This window comes from Schistocerca cancellata, chromosome 1 (assembly GCF_023864275.1).
Source record: "Schistocerca cancellata isolate TAMUIC-IGC-003103 chromosome 1, iqSchCanc2.1, whole genome shotgun sequence".
Classification (NCBI taxonomy): Eukaryota; Metazoa; Arthropoda; class Insecta; order Orthoptera; family Acrididae; genus Schistocerca; species Schistocerca cancellata.
Window position 1 is genome coordinate 513,817,048 of NC_064626.1, and position 20,789 is coordinate 513,837,836.

At 43.5% G+C, this 20,789-nt stretch overlaps 1 protein-coding gene across 1 annotated transcript in view; it reads right to left on the reverse strand.

Moving 5' to 3' along the window:
* Positions 1 to 15,012: 15,012 nt before the first annotated feature.
* The window catches only part of LOC126187336 (transient receptor potential cation channel subfamily V member 5), a gene marked incomplete at its 3' end in the record, with an annotated part of 212,325 nt that continues 206,548 nt past the window's right edge, over positions 15,013 to 20,789 (reverse strand). Inside the window, exon 16 of the mRNA XM_049928398.1 lies at positions 15,013 to 15,083. Within this exon, the coding sequence (XP_049784355.1) occupies positions 15,013 to 15,083 (71 nt within the window). The remainder of the gene's footprint in view (positions 15,084 to 20,789) is intronic.

Here is a 20,789-nt window from a genome sequence, read left to right on the forward strand (position 1 = left end):
AGTTTATAAACGAATACATTTTTCCATCTAGTTTGTTTTTAAATATATTTTTTCGGCCTAGTATGTCATTCCCAAGTGACAGATCATTATGAATTGTCTCAATGTATAATATGTAAACGTGGCTGACTCAATAAAAGTGTCCTAATAAAAGGATGATCATGTACTGCGGCACTTAATAGTGATCTGTCACTTGGGAATGGAGTCGAAATCGCTATCGTGAATAAATACATTTAAAAACAGTCCGTCATTTATAAAGTACAAAATAATCTCGTGCCGTGTCTTCTTTTTTTCTTGTCGCTTCAAAAAATGGTTCAAATGGCTCTAAGCACTGTGGGACTTAACATCTGGGGTCATCAGTCCCCTAGACTTAGAACTACTTAAACCTAACTAACCTAAGGACATCACACACATCCATGCCCGAGGCAGGATTCGAACGTGCGGCCGCAGCAGCCCGTTCCAGACTGAAGCGCCTAGAACCGCTCGGCCACCGCGTAAGTCCATAATAGTTCGCCGCGCATTACCTTCGACATCATAGAGGCGTTGAGTGACGAATATTCTTTTCACTTTCACGTCGGCATGGGTTGTGCAAATGATCATACTGCAAACATCACGCTCCAATGGACGGCGGCGCTTGATTTGTATTGCTCTCTCCCTATTTCTGCCACCGTCCGCGACCCCTTCAGGCAAGACCTTGGCGGTCTCGAGCGGCGACAACTTCTGACGTCAGTCTAAGGGAGTCGGTAGGAAACGCCTCTACATGTAATGAAGAACCCTAACGGCAAACTTGGCCTCTGCGGTGATTTCAAGTCCACTATCGACGCTCAATCTGTCATTGATCGTACCCAATCCTTCCTTCAAAAGACCTTCTGATCAAACTCGCAGACGGGTGCTTGTTTTCCAAAACGCATGTGGCCGATGTACGTCTCCAGCTTACACTAAATTTTGAAAAAAAAAAACAAATACACACAGAGTGTATTCAGTTCTGTATGCAAATAGATTCACACCAAAAATTGATATAGCACATGACCAGCAGTCAGTGAACAGAGTAGAATGCTCCAAATTTTCTGGTGTACATATTAATGAAACTTGAACTGAAAAAGCATGTTACTTTGTTTCCCAAACAACTAAGTCCAGAAACTTTTGCTCTTTTTATAATTAACCTCCTGACATGTTTTCATATTTCCAGCAATAATGTTGTATGGAATAATTTTCTGGGGTGACTCCTATCAGAAAGAAAACACTGATTGCACAAAAGCGAGCAGTAAGAATAATATGTGGCGTTCGTCCAGAGACGTCATGTAGGTACTCCCTCTTCAAGAAGCTGGGTATCTTAATTGCGCCGTCACAGTATTTATATTCGCTAATGAAATTCGAAATTCGTCATAAAGGATTCGTCACAATTTGAGAATAACAATGAGGTCCACACTTACAACACTGGACGCATAAATGACCTTTATTACCCATTACTGAAGTTGTCATTGGATAAGAAAGGAGAAGAAGCTCAAAATGTTGCAACAAAAAGCTTTGATCGTTTGCCCAATAACATAAAATTCCTGACAGGTAGCAAACATATTTTGAAATCTAACCTAAAATCTTTTCTCCTGGACAACTCCTTCAATTTCTTGTACGAGTTTCTATTTACAAACTGGTAGACTGAAATAGGGGGATAGAAAGAGCTTGTTTTTAAGTGTTGCTTGAGTAGAACTAAAAAAATAAGGTACTCATTTACACATAGCCTGTAAGCTGACTCATTCCACATAATTTCCATGAAAGAATCATTCAAATGAACTATGGAACATGTAACCAACTAATTAACTACGTAACTCTCTAAATTGCAATAAGTGGCGCGCATGCAATCACTGCTTGCAGCACCATGTCGTCACTCAAAAGTATCTCTTCTATTGAATGGGTCCTTCAGGTCTTCGTGTCAGTCAACGGCCGGTCATTTGCATGTGCTGAATTCCCTTCCTTTTGCCATACTACTGGAATTGATCATATTTTCCCACCACCCTTCTCCCCAGCCTCCACCGGCGAAGCAGAACACTTAACACACACCTTCAACAAACACTTTGAGAAAGTAATGTCCACAGACACCAACAAAGAGGACGTCATGATGCGATTTCTGTCTTCGTACTGAACCACTCCAATGAGTGGATGTCCAAAGAGGATGCCATAATAGAGGAAATTCCTTTCTTCGTATTGAACCACTCCAATTCTCGGTCAGTCCAAGACCAAAATACCCATATTCACCACCTATGCTCCTTCTTACATCTTTAGCGTCCCACGACATATCCATCAGTTCGGTCAGCCTGGGGATTGCCAGTGTGGGTCCACACCTTTGGCCAGATGCCGGAGTAAGTACTGGGCGCAAGGAGTAAAATGCTTTTGGAGCTAAACACGAACTAGGTGATCCGCCGATATCAAGCCAATCAGCTTTGCCCCCGCAGTTCACCCTATCCTCTGGACTGAGACCAGTCTCCCACTTCGCTTCCATAGTATAATCTTAGATTTCGTCCTGTAATATCTTCATTTAAAGACGTCCCCCCCAGTCCTGTTATTCTTCAACAGACATCGGGGAAGCCATGGATGTGGAACCTCTGCCTTTCTTACTACTGTTGTCACCAGTCACCACTCCCATCTTCAGGATGTGCACTCAGCACAGAAAAGTCACAGAGGAGTCTTCCAGTCAGAGCCTTTTGTAAAGCTACTTGGCCGGCAGTGGTGGCCGAGCGGTTTTAGGCGCTACAGTCTGGAACCGCGCGACCGCTACGGTCGCAGGTTCGAATCCTGCCTCGGGCATGGATGTGTGTGATGTCCTCAGGTCAGTTAGGTTTAAGTAGTTGTAAGTTCTAGGGGACTGATGACCTCAGATGTTAAGTCCCATAGTGCTCAGAGCCATTTGAACCATTACAAAGCTACCCGTTACCACCTCCGCCTTCCCGGTGTGCTGTCACCGCCAACATCCCTGCCATCGGACAGGACATTTTCGATTAAACCACCCTAATTGCATTCTCGCCTGACTAGGCATCGACTCAGTCACTGATAAGGGCATAGCACAAACGCTGACACACTGTGGCCTGTGCTATGAGGCAATTGTCTTATATCCAATCGTGCCCTCGACTGCAATGTATGGCCAGTCTATAGGGACCGGAACCGGCCGTGCAAGAACACTTCGGATATTTCAGCACCTAGCGATAGCGCGAGAATCTATCGTGAAACCCTGCCTTCAGTGGGCTGGGATTTCTACATTAGATGACATTCCTATTGCTTAGAACGGATTTGCTTTTAATCCCTGGACATTCTGGCTTAATTATGATGTTCTGTTTTGGACTCTAGTTTACTCTGACCCGGCATAGATAAATTACGAACTGTTATTGTTGTTGTACTGTGACTATTTTTTCAACGCGATGAATAAATTAGCGTCTTAGCCAATTTCAGTGTCGAATACTTTAGTCATTACATTTGAACTCAGGATATATCATAGTACTCTGCCACTAATAGGTACGAGTGATATAGATTGGTAGTACTGGGGATCATTTCTATTTCACAGATGAAATGTTGTTCTCTCTTAATCACGGAGAACACATCTCTGCTCAAGAGGTCTACGGCAAATTATAGACAACAGTGAAAATAATTTATCACTTTAGGAATTTGAGCTGCTTTCAACTATCACTAATACTGATTACCATATTACTCTTCTTAGCAGCTGTTCAGTGATGACCACATTTCTCCATTTTTGTTTGCGAAAGAACATTTGAAGAAGGAATTCAAGGCTTTCATTTTTGTTTTACTGTTTTCAGACGTCTTGCTCCCAAGATCTTTCACGCAACCCCACAAGCAGAACTCAAGAGGATCATATCAGATAAATTACCTGTCCACAAAATAAGATTTTCTCTACCTGTGTATCTTTCATTGGACTTCTGACGGAGGTTTCCACGAGCAAGGAAGGCGGGAGGGGGAGGAGGCGCAAACTGAGTTGGCCTCCATCATGTTGGAAACACATACATGCACTAAGACCAAGTCATCGGCAGTATTCTAGTGGAGTTTCACGCTCCAGCAACTTGCGCTGTACATCTATATTTGGTCGATTTTGCCTACCCTACAATTCATACCCTACAGTGTAATAAATCAGTTTATTACACTGTATTCCACAACATGTTTGGATTCGTAACGTTCGTCTCTGGTGTTTCTTGTAGCTTCACTTGTTACATTTTCTCTTTTCCACAGAAACATCCTGAACAGTTTCTATCTGCAGCTCTTCATCACTCCAAACACAAGAGGTCTCCAGTTCATTTACTTTTGCAGGTTAAATGAATTCCAAAAGTACGCATATCTCAAAGTTGTGTTGCGAAATAGATCGTCCATGAGCTCACTGAGCCTCAGTGCATTTTAATTTTGGAAGATCTCCAAGCATCTGTCATGTTAGTGAGTTCTGGTGTAGTCTCTCTATTGTAGCGTCTTTGTTGGATTCATTGCGACTGATAGGAGCTAATATGGAAAAGGAGATAAGTCTGTGGTCATTTCAACCCATTTTTAGTCAAAACCTAATACTTCGAACAAACTGACGTGGGTTATCCTCTGTGATCTGTGTATCGTGCACTGAAGGCAATAGACATTGATCTGGCTGGACAGTTCAATAAGCAACAATTAATTGGAGGCCCGAATGTCTTTCGAGGCCTCCGTCTGAACTTTACATGTGATGTACAGGCCCTGTTTGGAGGTAGTGCATGGCTCACACTTGCTGTAGTGTGGGGAAATCACTGTGACTACGGCGGCCTTGAAGCATTTCCAGATGCAAATGTTCTGTGTTGGAGAACATGGAGTATAGCAGAAACAACAGGACTCTTGGCTAAGGTTCCATAGGGTACACTTGTTCCCAGTATGCCATTTGTATTGACTACGAGAAGAAAGAAGAAATTGAATGCTGACGAGTACCTCTATATATGGGCTAAAGTTGGCAATGGAAATCTTCCATATCCTTTCTTCTTCCACATCCATTTGCATTCGTTTCGTAGTGACTCACCTACCCCTTCAAATTCACTAGTTCTCTTGAAGAACATGAGACTCGATACAAAAGAATTTACACTGAAATTTTAACAATTTGTTTAAAGGGCCTGAGAAATAATTTGGAAGTGGAGAAGAAACTTTATTTATCTGAATGGTGAGGGAGAAGTTTAGTAGTATGCTAAGCTTTAATTTCATGAAGAAGACCGACATGAAACATAATTCGACGAATAACACGACATCTGAGAATGTTAGGACCGTTCATCCATTTTCTTTGGAGCAGATCGTAGAAAGTCGAATTTGTAGAACATACCTGTTGACTCTGGCGGTTTTCGGCCGAGGCCTGGCTGCAGTCTTGTCCCTGTCGATGCTGAAGCGGCCAACGGCTGCGTGGGCGTTGGGAAGCGGCGGCTGCGCGGCTGCAGGGGGCGGGGGAGTTTCCGCGTCCATCTCAGGAGTCCGCACTGGAGGACTCTGCAAAAACAACAACAACCCTGTCTACAGCTGATCATCAAAACCAAAGGGGACCTTCGGTAGTCAGCGCTGTCTCTACTGTTGAAAATATTGGCAATGGACACCATTACAACAGACAGAAGCAGAAAAAACATTCATTTTATATCGCTCTACAGTGATGATTTCGTGATCGACATAAACTCCGCCAGACACTATATTAGTCAACCTCTTAAGGGGGAACACTGGTCGCTTTGTAGCGCTATCGATACTATCGAACAGGTACGAGGCAGTCATGTCACCCATCACAGCTAAAGTAAGTCATGGCAGTGAAGATGTGGGTAAGGTATGTGCCAGACTGCTGTATGGAATCAGCGCAGTAAGGTACTTGGAGACATGACAGAATGGCAGAAAGCAGCTGTCGTTTTTGGACGTGCCCATTACAACACCGAAAAAAGTTGCCCAGTTTGTTGGTATATCAACGCAGACTGCCGATCGTGTTTACAAGGAAAGGTGTACCACTAGCAGCCACGTAATAAGGAGCAAGAACATTACTCGCACAAAGAAAGATACAGACCTGAAACGAGAATTTCTTTGACATCCGACATGGATTACTGCTATCCGTAAATGCAGGCCCATTTCAACCATTTACCTAGCGAACACTGCGAAGCGAGCTGCGTGCAATAGACATTTGAGGTCAGATACTGTGCAAAAGGCCTATTCTCACAGAAACACATAAACATCCACGTCTTCAATTGGCTAACCGCAGAAACTGGTCAGTAGCTGACTGGAGGCGTGCTGTGGAGACCGACGAGTCGATATTTTGCTTTTTTTAAAACATGATGCTAGGCGTCCAATACACTGACGGTCCAAATAGTTCAGTCTGGAGGTGTTTCTCGTGGCATGACTTGGCCTACTCTTTCAGATATCTGTGAAAATCATCTAGGACATTTATTTCAACTTTCTCAGTAACAAGCTTCTTTCTTCTACAATTTCATCATAAGTACGCCGTAGACAGTCCCATCTTCTGAGACGACACCAACCAGCTCGCACACAATCCTGGTCTGTCGACAGCTCAGGTGCCTATCGCACCTCGACTGGTCCACTAAATCACCCGAGCCTAGGCCCGTAGAAAATGTCTGTAAGTATGTGGAACAGCTGGTGAAACGTAGGAATCAACGTCCCTGCAATTTACTAGCTCTGCAGCATCTAACAATCATTGAGTGGCTTCAGCTCTATGTGGCATATCTGAAGAAACCTGTTGGCTCTCTTTGTCTTCGAACTGAGGTCAGTCTCAATCCTAGAGACGGTGTTGCACTGCAGTGTCATGTCTCCTGGGAATGACTAATTTTTTATCCGGTGCGTTTATTATGTTTCGTCGGCTTATATATAGACCATGATGGCAGCAACAGTAGTGGTGAAAAGGATAGAATCAAAGTAGTCTGGATGTTGAGGCAGGGGCTCACTAGAGTGCTGTATGACAAACAAATGCCTATACACTCAAAGCCAATATACACAAGACAGCCATTTGGGCCATTGCAATGTATGGAATTGAGAGATGGTCAGTAGCAGTGCCCAATGAAGGATAATGCAGTACTCCCTACTTTATCATGCTACCAACTAATATACCCATTAGAGATTTTTATTTCTCCATTCTGGAGCAAATAAGGGGAAGATGTGTTTACTGGCGTGAATACATTCACTGGATAGCAAGTTCTACTGTGGTCAAGGGTACCTAAATACTGGAAAGTAATGGAACATGTCCACCTAGTCAAGCTGTGATTGGAGAACACGTTAAGTATATGATGATTGTTTCGCTATGCACAGGCGACACAACACCGTAACAGATGTGCCACTCCAGGTCCAAAGAAGTGGATCTTGATAAAACAGGATGAAGACATACCCTGAGCACAGTGTGATTAGCTAATCACTACCATTAGAACTAGACCCACGATAGACTGTGAAGCATGTCAAAGCATGGTCACAAAGAAAGCTTTCAGCTGCAGTATTTCTCCAACAAATAAGCCAGTGTTGACTTCCATGACGAAGTATATAGTGATAAAGTTTTTTTTTAGCTGATGCAGCCAATGATGTTGCGACATATTCCATTCAAATGATCTTCCAACACTAACAGTGGAAATAAAAAAAACTGAAAAATAAAGAAAACTCTGTGTGCAACTGCATGTCCGCTCCTTCTCAGATACAATGCATATAAAGTCTTTAAATAGTTGTGTGATATTGCACCAGTAACTTGCTGAAAAATCACACATACCACCTAAAAAATTAGAAAATGAAATGGAGATCTATGTTATTAAATATAGCCAGTTGAAGATAAAGTAATGATGAAGCATCACTGAACTACAAGGGAAGGGCTCAATCAAATGATGATAGGCTTTTTGTTGCATCCGTGGCTTGTGATGTAGGTACTGATTTAGCTCATGATCCATTGAAAAATGTGACAGTCCAGTCCATTCGAGAAGTCACAAACTAGTTTTCATAGACCCTACATCTCTCCCTGATAGGATCAATATGGTTGCAGCATCAGCTTCACACAGGCCTACAATGAGCTAAGGGATACGTGGGCCAGTAAGCAATGCAGTTCTGTAGCTAGACACTACAATAATGCTGGCGTAGTACTGTGTAGCATAGTGGTCTATGGTTGAAAGAAGCAGAGAAGATAGCAGTAAGCAGTTATTGTCAGAATATGAGGGTCTGCTTAATCCTCATTGGTCTTTACCAGTGACCCCAGTGACACAGTACAGAATCCCAACATATAATGAACTGCCCATGTACCGTAAATATTACCACATACCACATTACCTGCAGCCAGTGATGGATGAATTTATTAACCGGCAACTACGAGATGGTATTATAGAGAAAAGTACAGTCCCCGAGAACTGCCAGTGGAAATTATCCTGAAGAAAATGCAGATGGGATGAAGGCATATAGCTTTTGTTGCGACTATCGGTACCTCAATAAGTGTTTATTTATAAATTATCCTACCTCAAGTGTAACAGAAACTTCGGATAATCTGGAGAAATGCAGGTATTTTTTACCCTCCATCTGTGCAGTGGTTATCATCAGTTGGAGGTGGCACCAGAGGATCGCCAAAGGGCAGAATTTACGGTTGCGTCATGAGATTATCACTGTGGGCATATGCTGCTTGAACCGAAAAACGCACCAGGTACATTTCAGCACCTCTTAACTGGGGTAGTGCTGGATTGAAGCTAGACAATGTAGAGTGTACTTAGATGACGGAATCGCCTTTATGAAGAATTTGGAAGAGCATATATTGTGGGTAAGGTTACACATGGCGCACCTAACACTTGGTTTAGAAAACTTCGTGACAGAAGAAGTACAGTATTTAGGGCATGTAGTTAGTCATGAGGGAGTCCAGGTCGACACCTGTATAATAAAAGCTCTACAGGATTTTCGAGCACAACATATGGAACAAAGTTGCAATCCTCTTTGGACCTGCTGAATTACAGTCGGAAGTTTGTACCAAAATTTGCAGCACTATAGCCACTGACTCATCCATTGAAGAAAAAAGTAAAGTTCCACTGGTCAGTCGAGTGGGAATATGCATTCAGTCATTTGAGAGAATTATTAAAACCTGGACCTATATTAGTTTTCCCAAATTATGAGAAGGAATTTGTGTTACCATATGACACAAGCACTTATGGACAAGGCTGTGTATAAAGTCAGGGAATGGAGAGGGCAGGTCGTCATCTACACCTCACTATAGCTGAACAGAGCAGAAAAATACTACCCTAGAACAGAGAAAGAGATGCTGAGTCTCATATACAACATATTTTTGATGTTATCTGTTAGGGAGAAACTTCAAGGTCATAACGAATCATGCAGGACTGAGATGGCTGTTAGCTTTAAACGATCCATCGACCTGGTTAATGCAGTGGGCATTGAACCTCAATCAATTAGAGTTTGTGATAATTCATCGACCTGCTAACTCTCACAAAAATGCCAATGGCCTGAGTCGGAACTTATGTGCAGTACGATGAGTAAGTTCCAGTTCCATAGTGGCAGGAGGTGCAAGCTGCTTATGAAGACTACAAGCCACAATTTATTGTGCACAATCGAGAGTTGGCTCAAATGGCTCTGAGCAGTATGGGACTCAACTTCTGAGGTCATTAGTCCCCTAGAACTTAGAACTACCACCTAAACCTAACTAACCTAAGGACAACACACAAATCGATGCCCGAGACAGGATTCGAACCTGCGACCGTAGCAGTCTCGCGGTTCCAGACTGCAGCGCCTAGAACCGCACGGCCACTTCGGCCGGCCAATCGAGAGTGATGTATACCAATGAAACTCGGACCTTGTATTACGGTATCAGCTACAATGCGAAATAAAGTGCTAAAACAGGTGCATGGTCATGTATTAGCAGAACATGAAGGCTGTAGACCAACAGAATGATGTGGTTCAAGTGGTTCAGATGGCTCTAAGCACTATGGGACTTAACATCGGAGGTCATCAGTATCCTAGGCTTAGAACTACTTAACCCTAACTAACCTAAGGACATCACATACATTCATGCACGAGGTAGGATTCGAACTTGCGAACGTAGCAGCAGCGCGGTTCCGGACAGAAATGCCTAGAGCCGCTCGGCCACAGCGGCCGGCAGAATGATGTGTGAACAAATAATAGTGGTGGCAAACATGTAAGCAGGATTTAAAACAATATATAAAAGCCGACCGCGGTGTCCGAGCGGTTTTAGGCGCTTCAGTACGGAACCGCGCGACTGCTTCAGTAGCAGGTTCGAATCTTGCCTCAGGCATGGATGTGTGTGTTGTCCCTAGGTTAGTTAGGTTTAAGTAGTTCTAAGTTCTAGGGGACAGATAACCTCAGATGTTAAGTCCCATAGTGCTCAGAGCCATTTGAGCCGATATATAAAATCTGCTTACCATTTGTACAATGAACCAAATTACGTCACCAATGTAGTCTGCCACAGAGTTTACTGGAGGCCAACAAACTATTTCAGATGTTCGGTTTGTATATCTTAGGTACTTTTGGACAGATGCCAGCAAGGAATTGGTAAGTGTAAACGATAACAAAACCATTTCTCACGCATTGTAGAAATGATAGCTATTTCAAGACAACAAGTTGACACAGTGAGACAAGCCAAGGATAATAGCTGGGTATTAAAGGTTGGTACTCAAGAGATTTTGAATATGGACGAAGTTACTCAGTTGATATTAGAACTGATGAAGCAACTTGTTCATTTATTATGAGTTCGATAACTAAGAACACATGCACTACACCCACAAGGAAATGGCAGAATCGAACCTGGTTACAGGATGCTAGGGAAGATGTCGAGTCACTCTCTCAAGAGTCAATCATTACAATGACTGGGATGTGCTACTACCTGATGTAGTTGCAGTGCGTAATTCAAAAATTCAAAAGAGTACAGATCGATCATCTTATGAGGTACAGCTCAATATTTGTTATGTTGTGTAGCGTAGGTTCATTTCTTTGACCATTATATTTTACAAAAATAGATGTAATGAAATTTTGCAAGTACCCACACCAATGTAAGTAAATGTTTGCAATGCGTTTGTTAAGTTGTTAACTAAAGTGAGTTTTATGAAGTATTTTATAGTAAATATTCTGAGCGCTTAATAGCAAAAACGATCTTACGGGGCTCTTGGAGAATACAGCATTAAATTCACTCTAGGAATGTTTGAAACTGCCTTAATATATTTAGATTTTGCTCTGAATTCAGAGCAGTGGCTAAAGAAGAAGCTAAATATTTATGTTTGAATTCACTACTATCCATTTTAGTTGAAAAAAGCATCTTTTTTGAATATCGATGACTCTGAAGTATTGAACAAGTTTAAAACAGATTCCGGTGGTAGAAATGCGGATCTATAAAATCTATGAAAAACTTCAGTATATGACAAAGAATGGCTTGATGCCCGCTGTTCCAGCCCCTCCCCCCCCCCCATCCCCCCAGCTCACTCGCGGACAGGCACAGTTAATATAGGCTACCCCGCAGGCAGCCCAATTTCACATGTGTGAGCCTTTTGACCACCCTTATATGCAGCAGGTCTGTCACGGCAGTAAGTTGCATAAGGGACGGCCCGGCTGTCAGACTGCCCCGACGCCAGCTGTTTTTTTGTCTACTTGTAGCCGCAGGCAGGAACTTGGCTAGATTTAATAGTTTCCTGATTTGCTTATTGGATGTAGTAATCTTCCGCTAATATCAGTAAGCGTTTTTTGGCGACATTAACGACTTTACAGAGGATTAGGACCCCTGGGTGTAGAGAAGGAACTGTGCGAGAACTTGGAATTGTCAGATGTAATTGAGAAACTGATGTATAAGGAAGCATGTTTGAGAACACAGACAAAAATTGTATACCAGGTGATCAAAAAATCAGTATAAATTTGAAAATTTAATAAACCACGGAATAATGTAGATAGATGACACACATGCTTGGAATGACAAGGGGTTTTATTAGAACCAAAAAAATAAAAAAAACAATGTTCATAAAATGTCCGACAGATGGCGCTGGACAGCAAAACGTCAGTGACTAAGCATGACAATCGTGTATAAAAGGAGCTGTAATGAGAGAGAGAATCCCCATCCCCGCCCCCTGCCACGTCTTCACCGTTGTGTCCCCCCTACCCTCCATCTCTACACCCTACATCTCCTTTCCCACGGTGGCTTCCATCAGCTCCCCCTCCCGGGTGATGCCCTCTCTCCCTCCATTTATCCTTCCTATCAACTCTGATCCTCACCCCCCTCCTTTCCTCCATCCTTTCCCTGGGCTCCCTCTTCCTCCCCCCTTCCATCCTGTGTTTTCTCCCCACCTATCATCTCCTTTCTCTCCCCCCCCACCGAGTCCCTTTGTACTCCCCTCCTCCGCCTTCCTCAATCCCTGGCACGTCTGCTCAGCACCCCCCACCCCTCTTATGGATCCTCCTCTTCCATTGGCTCCTTTCCCCCCCTCCCCCTTCACTTTTCCTCTTCCCCCCCTCCCTTTTTCCCGTCATGTGACCAGTTTCCCCCCACCTGCTCTCGGGTGTGGTATGTCGTATTTGTGCCAACTTTTAGCGCAGTGTTTAAGTGAGTGTTCGGTGTTGTGCGTCCTTCCACAGTGTTGCGAACAGAAATCATGCTGTCGCTGGGTGTGCTTTTTATATCTCTTGCGAACAGAACCCAGACTGTCGCCGTGTTTTTTTATTTGTCTATTGTTTTTCTGCTTCCTGTGTATTTTATTAGCTTCATCGACCCTGTGTTTTATGTTTTACGCTCCAGAATTTTCTGCCATTTTTACCTTTAAGTCACCGATTTTATCGCCAACTGTTATTGTTTTTTATTATCTTCATCTTTTTAAAACAAATTCTGTAGCCTGAAGAGCGGCGCAATAAGCTGCTGCCAGCCCGCCCCCTTTAGGGGGAATCGAAACCCAATAAACGAAAAAAAAAAGAGAGAATCAGATGCGCCAGCAGACGCAGCATGTTGACGTTATCTGAAAAGGCGCTTTTACTGAAGCTGTATTATCAGAATGGGGAATGTGCAGCGTTACAATCCTATCGCCATAGGAAGGGGATTCGCACGGGTAAAGGTCCGTTGACAAATGCAGCTGTGGCGAGAATGATTTCGAAGTTCGAAACCATTTAGACGATACACCCCGTAGTGGCCGACCGAGCACAAGGCGTAATGCTGCTGAGACAGTTCAGAAAGCTATGGAGACTGTAGCGGGTTTGTCTATGCACGGGCAAGTCAGCGCTCGTGCACTCGCAAGTCACACCGGCATTCCATACACTACTGTTTGGTTGGCACTGAGGCGTACCCTCCGATGCTATCCGTACAAAATCTATCGGTATCATGAACTGTTACCTGGCGATTTAGTGAAGCGGAGGGTATTTGCGGTGTGGGCGTTTCGGGTCTGTCAACGCCCATAACTGCAGAATTTGGGCTACCGAAATCCTGAAACTCCATTGCACGACGAGAAAGTCACGATATGGGTTGGATTTACCACATCTACCGTTATCGGGCCTTTTTTCTTCGAGGAAATGCGTGATTCTGGTTTTGTAACTGCTACCGTGACGGGTGAGAGGTACACCGATATGTTACAGAATCGCATCATCCGTAGCCTGGCTGATAAACATCTGCTGGAACGTACGATGTTTATGCAGAATGGCGCTCCACCCCATATTGCTAGACGCGTGAAAGAACTCTTGCGTGCCTCGTTTGGTGATGGTCGCGTGCTCAGCCGCCACTTTCGTCATGCTTGGCCTCCCAGGTCCCCAGACCTCAGTCCGTGCGCTTATTGGCTTTGGGGTTACCTGAAGTCGCAAGTGTATCGTGATCGACCGACATCTCTAGGGATGCTGAAAGACAACATCCGACGCCAATGCCTCACCATAACTCCGGACATGCTTTACAGCGCTATTCACAACATTATTCCTCGACTACAGCTTTTGTTGAGGAATGATGGTGAACATATTGAGCATTTTCTGTAAAGAACATCATCTTTGCTTTGTCTTACTTTGTTATGCTAATTATTGCTATTCTGATCAGATGAAGCGTCATCTGTCGGACATTTTTTGAACATTTGTATTTTTTTGGTTCTAATAAAACCCCATGTCATTCCAAGCATGATGTCAATTTGTACCTCTCTATCTACATTATTCCGTGATTTATTCAGTTTTCAAATTTATACTGACTTTTTGATCACCCGGTAGATTTACTATATGGTGCAAAACACGTTTGTACCGTTTTCCTTTGAACGCGTATTACAACATTTGTGTGTACATAGTATATCTTTCGCCTTTATAGCACAGTGGATAGTGTAGCTGAGCTCCATGCAGAGGGTCCATGTCCGATTCCTGGTGCTGCGAAGGATTGTTCCTTGGTGGGAGGAATGAAACAGGGTTCTCGCAATCTCGTGGGGCCAACTGTAGAGTTGCTTGACATTGCAGTAGCGGTTTCAGGTCACAAGAAGTGTCTGGCCCCACACCCCTCCATACTGTATCCACCGATGCCACTGGCACAGATTAACATGAGTCCGCCAGGGTCTCTGGATGGATCTTACGTTTCATAGTACTGTATATCACGCAAAGACATGAAAATATCATTTTCCCTGACATCTAAATATAGTGATGAAAATAACATTCACGGGACAGCAAGTAAATTAGGCACGAAAAGCAGTTTCATTATCCTGTGCTCAGTCGTTACGTTATTTACAGCGGTGGTAAAACGTTGTGACTGGTATTGCTGTTGACAACTCTCTGATTTGGAATGTGATTAGAATTAGATATCGGTGAGTTTGTGCAGATTACTGTGCAAGACTACTCGCATCGTTATTGTTGTTTAACTTCCATCCAGGACCCTGTGTCCGTTCTCGTATTCTCGTGTTCCGAACCAGACGCAACAGTGACTGTAAGAGATATGCGAGAGCGTACCATTTGGAGGTTATCGGCGATGAAGGCGGGGTTGATGATGCCGAGCCCCGCGCCGGAGCCGCTGGAGCTGGAGGTGGAGGAGCGGCCGTGGTGCTGGAAGAGCAGCCGCCGCGCGCTGCCGTTGGAGGCGCTGGTGGGCCGCCAGCGCGCCGAGCGCGCCCTCCGCGCCCGCGACCCGCGGCCCAGCATCGCGCCGCCGTCTGCAACACGCCGCCGCGCCGGCTCAGCACCAGCAACGAGCAACCGCCGCCTGGCGCTTTACTACGCACAATTCAAATAGGGCTGCTAATCTGTTAACGCCAAAAAATCAATTTTTCGTTTCACCACCAACGAGATTCTGTAGAGGTTCGTTTACTAAAATGTGCACCATTTTTTTGGTCTTGAAGCCGTTTTGAATATCGACCACACCCCCTTTCAATTCAACAAGACGTAGGACAAAAAGAAGAAATGATTTTTAATTGTTCTGGCAGGCACATAGTCACAACGTTTCCACAAACGTATTCAACAAGGCGGCGACGAGTAACGGGGTTTATAATGGTCCATTTTATTCTTCGTTGTTGTGAGTTAAAGTTCAATCAAATTCGCAACACTTCGTCTCGTTTTTGTTACTGCGACAGCAGTGCACTAAGAGACACTTCTGAATGCAATATCGGAGGAGTGCGAAGAGTCTCGTCCATATTGACTTTTAATGTAGCTTTTTACAATAAGGAGCGAATGTTGTGCCATAACAATCAATAATATCTAAAAAATAACAGGAAATTAGATTTTTTTAGTTTCCCGAGGCCGCTGGCAGGTATGAAACGGTACAGTACAAGGCAGTTTCTTTACTACTCTCTCGTAACGTACAAATAATTGCCAAAGAATGTCATTTTTCTTTAAGAACAAAAAAGGCTATTAAACAGCAGAAGACCCAACGTTTTGAAGAAATCCGTCGTACAACAACCCAACAACGTGAAGTTTCGTTCGCTACACTTCCAGCCAAATCACTGAATTCTGAACATGGAAAAGTTGTATGGAATGCAATACTTGCATTATTTAAAGCAGCAAATAAGCCACCACATCTGTATCTGAAGAGAAAGCCACACAGAGGTGATAATCAATCGTCAAACGCAATAAATCTCTTTCCCAATACAGAAGAAACCAATTCTGCAAGTGTTGCTACTTCTGAGCCACAAATGGCAAGAATAACACGTGCGAGACTACATTGCGAAGCAGTCTACAGCACAATAGTATGTGCCATTACATAAACATTTTCGTCAGCGCAACTGCTTGAACATTGTGTAACTGACGTATTTACAAGCAAGTAAATATGTTAAATCATCACAGTTATTCAGAATTCTGATATGCCTGGAGTAATAATGCTTCTACTGTTCATTTAGGTATCCGTGGTATCGGTAGCTGCTGTACAAATAGTTTATTAAATTTTGTACTGTTGTTGCAACTGCTGAGATACATTTCTTTTTCGTGACACATCTTTCATCTTATGCAGCTGGATTGATTTGGGGGAGAGACGAAACAGCAAAGTCATCGGTCTCATCGGGTTAGGGAAGGATGGGGAAGGAAGTCGGCCGTGCCCTGTGAAAGGAACCATCCCGGCACTTGCCTGAAGCGACTTAGGGAAATCACGGAAAACCTAATAAGGATGGCCGGACGCGGGATTGAACCGTCGTCCTCCCGAATGCGAGTCCAGTATGAAACACCGTGACTGGACTGCTCCTTGGTTACAATGAGGATTTGACCTCTGCATGCGTATTTCAAAAGAATGTTCGCTTTTGGTTCTCATGTTATAAATAAAACAACAAAACCAGTTTACGTTAATGAGAGTGAAAAAGTATTCGTCACAATACAGAGTTGTATGATGTATACAAAGAGCCGAACATCGTGGCTATAATGAAGACACGACGACTCCAGTGGGCAGGGCATGTTGCTCAATGCAGGACAACCGATGGTCGACAACTGTACTCAATACCAAGCCAACCGGCAGAAGGCCCGTAGGAAGACCTAGAACTCAATGGAGTGACTGCGTATGCAAAGGCCTTCAGAGAGTGGGACTGCTGGAAGGATGGCAGAACACAGAAACAGAAGTCAGAATGCCTACACCATGTTTTAAGTGACTAACGTGAAAAGTGTTTGAAGACAAAAAAGCGCTTTTTAATATTTGCACACATATTCGTATGAGCAGAATATCCAGTGATATATATATATATATATATATATATATATATATATATATATATATATATATATATACGAGGGGCGTTCAATAAGCAATGCAACACATTTTTTTCTCGCCCAAAAGGGGCGGCCCTATACGTAGCCTTCAAAATGGCGTCTGCAACGGAGGTGCTTCTAAACAAAGCTGTCATTGAGTTTCTTTGGGGAGAAAAAACAGACCATCGCAGATATTCATAGGCGCTTGCGGAATGTCTACGGAGACCTAGCAGTGAACAAAAGCACAGTGAGTCGTTGGGCGAGGCGTCTGTCACCATCGCAACAAGGCAGCGCAGACCTATCCTTTCTCCAGCGTGCCGGCCGGCCATACACATCTGTGACTCGTGAAATGTTGGAATCTGCGGACACTCTCATTCGATGTGATCGACGGTGCCTAATCAAACATGTGACTGCACAAATGGGCGTCTCTCTTGGTAGTGCTCACGCACTCGTCCACCATTTTAGTTCAAAAATGCTTCCAATGGCTCTGAGCACTATGGGACTTAACTTCTAAGGTCCCCTAGAACTTAGAACTACTTAAACCTAACTAACCTAAGGACATCACACACATCCATGCCCGAGGCAGGATTCGAACCTGCGACCGTAGCGGTCACGCGGCTCCGGACTGTAGTGCCTAGAACCGCTCGGCCACTCCGGCCGGCCCATTTTAGTTACTGAAAGGTGTGTGCATGCTGGATTCCTCGCCGTTTAACAACAGACCGTAAAGAGCAACGAAGGGCCGTCTGTGTGGAATTGCTTTCGCCTTAGGAGACTGATCGTGAAATAATTTGGCGAACATCGTCACAGGCGATGAAACATGGGTACATCATTTCGAACCTGAAACGAAACGGCACTTCATGGAGTCTGTCCTCCGAAGAAAAAGATCAAAGCCGCACTCTCAGCTAGTAAAGTCATGGCGACGGTCTTCTGGGACTCTGAACGGGTTATTCTGTTTGATGTCCCCCCTCTTGATGCAACGATCAACTCTGAAGTGTACTGTGCCACTATCGATAAATTGAAGAAACGACTTGTTCATTGTCACAAAAAAGCGAACGAACTTCTGCTTCTCTATGTCAACTCGAGGCCTCACGCAAGTCCGCGCACGTGAAAGGAGCTCACAAAACTTCACTGGACTGTTCTTCCTCATCCACTGCCCGAATCTCGCACCTTCCGACTCCGTCTGTCTGGACCAATGAAGAATGCACGTACGTAGATGATGGGGTGGTTATTGATGTAGCAAGACGTTGGCTCCGACGTCGACCAGTGGAGAAGTACCGTGCGGATGTACAGACCCTCCCAGTATGGTGGTTTAAGGCCGTCTCATTGAACGGAGATAATCTTGAAACGCAGGTTTTGAAGCCAAAAGAGTGATTGACAGATCCCGCTGTGTTACCTCATATGCCAATTGCAACAGTCAGTTTCACGCGATTCTTGCGTCCAGTAACATAACAACTGTGATTCGTTTTCGTTGTTTACATTGTGTATCATTGTGACGTATTTATTTTTCGTGACTGGGTGTCCAAATCTAGCCGCGAAAATGTGCAGAAAAGTGATACAACTATTACCAAGCTGTTAATCAAGCTCAATATTACACATTAATGTGCAGTGTTTGAATGTAGTCCTATTTTTGCTGCCGCTACCATACGTGTGCGGAGACAAACATGGTACGACAGCCTCACCCCTTTGCACGCTCAACTGTCAATCAGTTTTGTTATTCTGATCGCGCTGTAGTAGGTCAATATTTTCTCCGTGGCCAATATCACTGGACATTGCAGCCCAGGGCGGAATGGAGCCAGGGGGAGAACTCCTTCCTCGCATCCTGCAGGAATTTTTTTGAGATGCCTGCTGCATCAAGCTCTACGGCCTAATCTGACAAGGCGGGGCTACCACGTTGGCATCAGAGATTTAGCTCAAACTTTGTACGCCTTTAGTAAGCCATGAAAACAACAATAATGTGCAAGTGGTAAGGTGGACTGCTCTGACGATTACGAGAATGTGAAGCGACGATTTGACTCCAGCTCAGAATTAATTGTTAATCTATTTTTTTCATCACTGGTCATATTATTTAATTTGTATGACATTTAAGAAGTAATACAACCAAAAACTCTCATGTATTTGCATGAAGTGATTTTTATGCTGACTACTTACTATTTTTAATTAAATTTAATTACTAGACATACATATTTATAACTATCGACAAGCAAACGAAGAAACGCATTGTGCTTTATACCATGACATCTTTACCGACGACGTAGGTCTTCCATCTTGCACACATAAAGTCCTACCCCCAAACGCCAAAATGTACTCCGATCTGCCAACCATGCGACGTTTATTTCTATCGGCAAGTAGAAAACTTTATCAAGAGCCTTCAGAACAGTTTATTTCTGATTGACAATGAACGAAAAATTGCTTCTTTTGAAGATGGTATTAAAATCCATTCTATAGTATATCACCAACTGTCAGCACCTATATTTGCCAAAATGTTGCGCTACGCAGAGTGGTTTGCATCCAAACTATCGGAAGAAAGAGACATTTTTCATAATGTCAACTAGGTCTGTTTTCTCTTAGAAACGCTGAACATTCCCTGTAAATGCGGGGAAAATGTATTCATTGGATGTAGTAGATGGCGTTTCAGTTTATGTTTTTTCCATATCTATATGACAAATGTCATCCTCAATGCGCGATGTCGAGGGCATATCCGACGAGTAATTGTTCATTACTCTTGCGGTGTCTTACTATATTACTGATTGTAAATAACGGCATTCACATCATTATTTACCGAGATCTGAGTTGGGCTTTCCAAGCCTGTCCCCCGTCGTTGACAAAATAAAAACAGTAAATAGTCAAATAACATATGAAATTCACTATAACTTCTTGAAAGTGCACATGTTTTTTTTTCATTATATTACCTCTAAAATGTCATATAAATTAAATAATGTGACCAGTGGTGAAAAAATATAGACTGGAAAAACTAGCTGTTAGCAGGATTCGAACCATGGTCTCGTCCACGACCCTCCTTCATTGCGCGAAATCTAACGACTTCTTTTTTTTTATTTGTAAAATTAGCAGGATAATGCGCGCTCTCTACTTTAGATTGGGTTCCATTAGAAAAATTATGCACCGCGATCACGCAACAAGTATAGCAAACACTGGAAAATCCAGCACTTGCTGTATAAATTCGAAACTACATTTTTACCATTGCACCTGGATTCCACTCACAGAGCGATCACCCTCAGTGCAAGACCAAGTCCAGCGGACTCACGACTTGCCTACAATGACTTCTTACGGTCGGTGCTTTCGCACAGATACATCAGTTACATAATAGACGCGTAAAACTATTCTTGCGATTTTCTCGGAATTGCTAGAGTAGTGCAGCTTACTATTTGCACATTATCTTGTTTTAATGGCCTACTTAAAGTGTGCAAAGTTTGAAGCAAATATGTGAACCCAGCGTCGTGGCCTTCCCCGATCTTAGCGCCTCATTTGTATTCCAGTTAAGTGACCACGTTGGTAGACATCACTACTTGAGTTTAATAATTTTCACAAACGGCACTTTGTGTTGGGAGTTTGTTGTTTACTTTGCGGGAATCGGCTTTCGTATGCAGTGTAAACGTGAACAATGTTGAAACTATTTTAAATGCTAACAGAAAAGTAAACCTATGAGGAAGGGTCGTGAGACATGCTTGGGTAGCTCA